Genomic DNA, 6,883 nt, shown 5'->3' with positions numbered 1-6,883 from the left:
TGACTTTTTAGGGTCCACCAAGGAAGGTCGATGGGGGTTAAGGGTTCCCCAACCATGTTTATTTCATAAAAATCAAGAGTACAGGAAAGGAGGGGGGCATAAACCTGACCTCCAAAAAGCAACAGTGCAACAAATGAAAAATTATAAATGAACAAAGTAAATGAGGAAGTACTACTCCCTTGTACAAGAAAAATGAAAAAATGATTGCCTAAACTACGAACCTCTAAAGCTGGGCAATCCATATCTGTCGATCTGCACCAATGCCCTAATTTGTCGGGGCAGGTCAAGTGGTCCATATTCTTGGTAATGCTGGTGATCCCAACCCTCTGAAGCAAGAGAATCTGCAACCTGGTTACCTTCTCTGTAGATATGAGAAACTGTGTCTCTGTCAAGGCAAATGACGTCTCTGATCTGTCTTAGAATACCCTGAATCGTCCATGGTCCTCCACCTTTGATGATGCAGTGAATGGCCAGCATTGAATCTACCTCAATCCAAATAGCTGATATCCCAAGTCCTCTGGCCAATAGAAGCCCATCTAGTATGGCTCTAAGCTCAGCCTCCAAAATGAAACATGTTCCATACGATGTTGAGAATGCCCTGATACAGTATCCTGCGTGGTTCCTAATGATGCCTCCACCACTTGCAAATCCATCTTTGACGCATCCATCGGTATTGATCTTGTAGGATCCAATAGGTGGAGTGCGCCAAACAACCATAACAGGTGGTGGTGGGAGAGGACGGGTCAAAGAAATTCCAAAAAAGGATGCAAGTGTCGCATCTCCTCGCTAATGCTCCACTCGAAATAGTCCTCCCATATGAAGGAAGGAGATCATGCGGTAGACCCTCCAAATAATACGTCTGGCCACCATACGAATACCTCTATGCTTCGCATCATTCCTCTCAGTCCATAGAAACCAAAATACCAGTAGAGGAATGATAATACGAATGTGTCCACGACAAACGTGCTGTCCAGAATACCGCCATCTCTGGAACCTCTGTCTGACCCCCTCTCCTGAAGTCATAGGTATCTGAAAGATGTCTCCAAAGTGCTGCCATACCTGGTCGGAGATGCTGCTGCTCGTGAAAATATGATTGATGGTCTCAATCTCGGAACAACACTGACAACGAGAAGCCAACTGACATCCAATTCTCCTCTGAATAACAACATCTACTGGAATGAGATCCTGCCATAGTCTCCAGCAGAAGAATGAAATAGTGGCAGGCAAAATAGAGCTCCACAGCAGTCGATATGAATCCTGAGGCTGGCGACTCGAATAGACTAGTTGCCATGCTGATTTGGTGGTAAATTCACCATCCGAAGTAATTTTCCAACCAATTCGGTCCGGGGCATCTGCACATAAAGATATCGTCCCTATCTGTCCCGCCGTGTGAGAAGGAAGGGCCTGTAATAACCGTCCGAAATCCCACCCAGTGTCATCAAAAAAATCCTGTACCCTCGCAGATGTGTGCGATCTGTGGGGGAATAGGGATGCCAACGTGGTCTCGCCCATCCAACAATCATGCCATAAGAAAATCTGACCGGCTCCAAGGTGCCAAGCAATGTGTGGATCCGTCCGTGGCCCAACTGATTTCAGCCTCTTCCAGGTAGGGGAAGCTGAACTGGGAACTGCTGCAAGTGAAGGATGCATCCCCTTACAATACTTCCCAGTAAAAACTGAGCCCAAAGTGACCTCTGAGATCGGAACAACCACCAGAGCTTCATGGAGAAGGTGTCCACCACATCCTGTAATCTCCTAAAGCCGAGGCCTCCCTCATCAGTAGGAAGGCAAATCTTCTTCCAACTCCTCCAATATAGACGTCGTGCTTGGTCCTTAGAATCCCATAGGAATCGGGCAAAGATGCTCTCAAGTTTCTTGAGCACTGTCTTGGGCGGCTGCATAATCTGAAGAAGATGTAAAGGTATGGAAGAAAGTACTGACCTCAGTAATGTAATACGACCCCCAGGCGATAGTAATCGTGAGGCCCAGCCTGATATCCTATCCCTTATCTTTTGGATAAGGTCATCATAAAGGAAGCTCCTCTTAGTCCCCTTGAATAAGGGGACACCCAAATAAGTGAAAGGCTGCTGCTGATGTCTGAAGCCCATCAAAATCTCTAGTCGTCTGATCTGACTAGTGGATACCCGTCTGGATAGTATAATACCGCTCTTGTCTCTATTCACCAATTGGCCAGAAACTCCTTCATAATGCTCCAAACAGTCTAAGACCCTCTTGATAGACTATTTCTGACCGTTGCACGTGGTGGTGGGGGTTGCTTACGTGCAGGAGGGACTCGCGCGTTGATGGTACGCGCAGTTTGGGATGTACTAGGCGGTAAAGTGTTGATCCTTGGGGTTTTTCCATGATTTGGAGCCAGTGGTGCAGTTCCTGGGATCAAAGGAGGTCCAAAAACATTAGAAGGATGTGCCTCGGTATGTGTGCCACTTGGCACGTTTCCCAATGCAGATTTTTCGTCAGTTTCAGCTGGAGCAATGGTCTCTCCAAAGGTTTTCATATGCTCTGGAGATGATGGCAGTGTCAAAAATACAGAATTCTGGCAAGAAACAGCAGTACCAACTGCCTCGATTTGTGTGCATTTTGGCACGAAATCCAATGTAATATTTTTGGTCGAATTGATAGGCCCTTCTGATGTTTTTGGACCTTCTGAGTTCATCGGAGGTGTCAATTTTCTCAAATAATGCTCAGAAATGGAAGAAATCTGACCAGCAGCGCTAGAGGTGTGAAGAACACCATTTGATTCCAAAATTCGGCAAATTAATGATGTAATCTCAGCAATTGGAACATTACCCAGAGTATTTGGGGCTTGAATTTCATTTACCCCACATTTAATTGCAGAATCGAACACATTTGTGGGGTCAATTAAGAGAGAATCGGACTTTTGACCTTGAGGGATTGGATCCGTTCGATTCGCGAGATTGGGATGAAATTGAGGAAGACCCATATGATATGGATGTTGCCCATGATGAGAGGAGTCGGTATGGGGTGGTCCGCCACTGTGGGTCCCACTGGTGGCGCCGAGAGGAGTCGGTATGGGGTGGTCCGCCACTGTGGGTCCCACTGGTGGCGCCGAAAAAATGAAAGGGAGGCAGCGATTTGGCAGGCAGCGCAGGCGGACCTTGCAGGTGCAATTCCGGTCGATTGGGAGCTCCAAATGGTGAGTGGAGACCATGGTTATGATCGTCTGGAGAAGGGCTACCGACCGGCAGTGGTCCGCGATCGTGGGTCCCACCGGAGGTGCCGAAAAATTGAAAATCGGCAGGCAGCGCAGGTGGGACTTTCAGATGCAATTCCGATCGATCGGAGGCTCCATATGCTGAACGGCGACCATGGTTGTGATCATCTGGAAGAGGGCAGTTCAGAGAACCAAAATCTGAAAGAGGATAAATTTTATTGCAGAGAATCAAGGAAGGATTATGATGTTGCTGCCGCCATTTTCTGAAGACAGGAACTGAACATTTTGCTGGATTAACATTTTCCAGAATTATGCTAAAATAAAGGAAATTAGAGATTTGCTTTCATTTTTGCAGAACACAGAAAGAGAAGATGAAAATCTTAGAGACAAACAGCAGCAGGAAGAACTCTGCTCTGATACCATGTTAGAATTCATTAATTGAGAAGAAAGGGACACTTCATGATTGGAGAAGAAGAAACCTCCATGAAAGGAGGAATTGGAATTCCACAATCCAATATTTTATTAATGAATACAATGACTCAATTTATAGAGATAAAGAAGAGCAATTAACTGACTAATTTGCTGATTAATAGGCTAATCACTAACTAATTAACAATCACTAACTAATTGACAACCTAACAAATATAGCTGGAATATTCTGAATTTGCTAGAACATATTTCTAACACACCCCCTCAAGATGGACTATGGAGATCAACAATAGTCCATCTTGAAGATTAAAGAATTTTGGCTCTGCTTCACTTGGAGATGATGCCTTCAGTTCTTAATTCCAGCCATATGTCACCAGATCTGATAGAGAAACAAGAAATAGTGGAGGCTCTGACCATCCATAAAGATCTCTGAAAGTTCAGAGAACCAAAATCTGAAAGAGGATAAATTTTATTGCAGAGAATCAAGGAAGGATTATGATGTTGCTGCCGCCATTTTCTGAAGACAGGAACTGAACATTTTGCTGGATTAACATTTTCCAGAATTATGCTAAAATAAAGGAAATTAGAGATTTGCTTTCATTTTTGCAGAACACAGAAAGAGAAGATGAAAATCTTAGAGACAAACAGCAGCAGGAAGAACTCTGCTCTGATACCATGTTAGAATTCATTAATTGAGAAGAAAGGGACACTCCATGATTGGAGAAGAAGAAACCTCCATGAAAGGAGGGATTGGAATTCCACAATCCAATGGTTTAGGGTTTTGGGTTTTAGGTTTTAGGGTTTAGGGTTTAGGGTTTAGGGTTTGGGGTTTAGGGTTTAGGGTTTTAGGGTTTGGGGTTTAGGGTTTAGGGTTTAGGGTTTTAGGGTTTAGGGTTTTAGGTTTAGGGTTTAGGGGTTTTTTTTTTTTTTTTTAAACAAAACAAGTAATTCCATGAATATGCAGTTGTTGAATGATGAAGACATCATATTGAATTTCCAGTCAGTTGCAATTTTTCGAATTTGATGTTGTATCCAATCACATATAGGATTAAGTTCAATCATATGTAAAAATATCATAATTTTCACCAAATCAGTATTTAGGATCAGTGAAGAAGCCGTTGATGGTAGGCATGATTTCAGGAGACTTGTTCCGGACGAACTTCCGAAGAGCATGCTCAGCATACTTTTCCCCTTCGGCAAAGTTATCCAAGACACCAGCAGCCCTGTTTTCCTTGGTCACCCTGACTTCAGGATTGGTACAAATATTTCGGACCAATTGCATTCCGCAAATCCCAACAGCCACTCTGACGGCCGCGAACAAAGGATAAACCTCAGGCCTGAGCCATCGCTTGAGAGTGGGTGAAGCCATTGGAGGAAGAACGCCGATTCACACGGAGAATATTTCGATTCAATGCGGTTTAGGGTTTAGGGGTTTAGGGTGTAGGGTTTAGGGTTTTGGGTTTTGGGTTTAGGGTTTTTTTTTTTTTAATAAAGACATCCACACATCCTTAATGACTTTTTAGGGTCCACCAAGGAAGGTCGATGGGGGTTAAGGGTTCCCCAACCATGTTTATTTCATAGAAATCAAAAGTACAGGGAAGGAGGGGGGCATAAACCTGACCTCCAAAAAGCAACAGTGCAACAAATGAAATATTAAAAACGAATAAAGTAAATGAGGAAGTACTACTTCCTTGTACAAGAAAAATGAAATAATGATTGCCTAAACTACAAACCTCTAAAGCTGGGCAATCCATATCTGTCGATTTGTACCAATGCCCTAATCCGTCGAGGCAGGTCAAGTGGTCCATATTCTTGGTAGCGCTGGTGATCCCAGCCTTCTGAAGCAAGAGAATTTGCAACCTGGTTACCCTCTCTGTAGATGTGAGAAACTGTGTCTCTATCGAAGCAAATGAAGTCTCTGATCTGTCTGAGAATACCCTGGATCGACCATGGTCCTCCACCTTTGGTGATGCAGTGAATAGCCAATGTTGAATCTGCCTCAAGCCAGATAGCTGAAATCCCAAGTCCTCTGGCCAATAGAAGCCCATCTAGTATGGCTCTGAGCTCCGCTTCCAAAATGAAACATGGGCCATAGGATGCTGAGAATGCCCTGATACAGTATCCTGCGTAGTCCCTAATGATGCCTCCACCACTTGCAAATCCATCTTTGACGCATCCATCAGTGTTGATCTTGAAGGATCCCACTAGTGGAGTGCGCCAAACAACCATAATAGGTGGTGGTGGGAGAGGACGGGTCAAAGAAATTCCAAAAAAGGGTGCAAGTGTCACATCTCCTCGCCAATGCTCAACTCGGAATAGTCCTCCCATATGAAGAAAGGAGATCATGCGGTAGAACCTCCAAATAATACGTCTGGCCACCATACGAATACCTCTATGCTTCGCATCATTCCTCTCAGTCCATAGAAACCAAAATAACAGTAGAGGAATGATAATACGAATGTGTCCACGGTAAATGTACTGTCCAGAATACCACTATCTCTGGAACCTCTGTCTGACCCCCTCCCCTGAAGTCATAGGTATCTGAAAGATGTCTCCAAAGTGCTGCCATACCTGGTCAGAGATGCTGCTGCTCGTGAAAATATGATTAATGGTCTCAATCTCGGAACAACACTGACAACGAGAAGCTAACTGACATCCAATTCTCCTCTGAATAACAACATCTACTGGAACGAGATCCTGCCACAGTCTACAGCAGAAGAATGAAGTAGTGGTAGGCAAGATAGAGCTCCACAGCAGTCGATATGAGTCCTGAGGCTGGTGAACCGAACGGACTAGTTGCCATGCTGATTTGGTGGTAAAGTCACCATCCGAAGTAATTTTCCAAACAATTCGGTCCGTGGCATCTGCACATAAAGGTATCGCCCCTACCTGTTCGGCCATGTGAGAAGGAAGGGCCTGTAATAACCGTCCAAAATCCCACCCAGTGTCGTCAAAAAAATCCTGTACCCTCGCAGATGTGTGCTGTCTGTGGGGGAATAGGGATGCCAACGTGGACTCGCCCATCCAACAATCATGCCAGAAGAAAATCTGACCGGTTCCAAGGTGCCAAGCAATGTGTGGATCCGTCCGTGGTCCAACTGATTTCAGCCTCTTCCAGGTAGGGGAAGCTGAACTGGGAACTGCTGCAAGTGAAGGGTGCGTCCCCTTACAATACTTGCCCAGTAAAAACTGAGCCCAGAGTGACCTCTGAGATCGAAACAGCCACTAGAGCTTCATGGAGAAGGTGTCCACCACATCCTG

At 44.8% G+C, this 6,883-nt stretch overlaps 2 protein-coding genes across 2 annotated transcripts in view; both read right to left on the bottom strand.

The window, feature by feature from the left end:
• Window positions 1–6,883, bottom strand: part of LOC111373328 — a 33,359-nt gene that overhangs the window by 15,310 nt on the left and 11,166 nt on the right. The gene's annotated exons all lie outside the window — the stretch shown is intronic.
• Window positions 4,587–5,053, bottom strand: LOC111373329. Its single transcript, XM_022995842.1, has one exon. The coding sequence runs from the start codon at window positions 4,989–4,991 to the stop codon at window positions 4,713–4,715; it is 279 nt and encodes a 92-aa protein (XP_022851610.1). The 5' UTR covers window positions 4,992–5,053; the 3' UTR covers window positions 4,587–4,712.

This window comes from Olea europaea, unplaced genomic scaffold (genome assembly GCF_002742605.1).
Source record: "Olea europaea var. sylvestris unplaced genomic scaffold, O_europaea_v1 scaffold1112, whole genome shotgun sequence".
In the NCBI taxonomy this organism is placed as follows: Eukaryota; Viridiplantae; Streptophyta; class Magnoliopsida; order Lamiales; family Oleaceae; genus Olea; species Olea europaea.
This window is presented reverse-complemented; position numbering and strand designations above follow the sequence as displayed.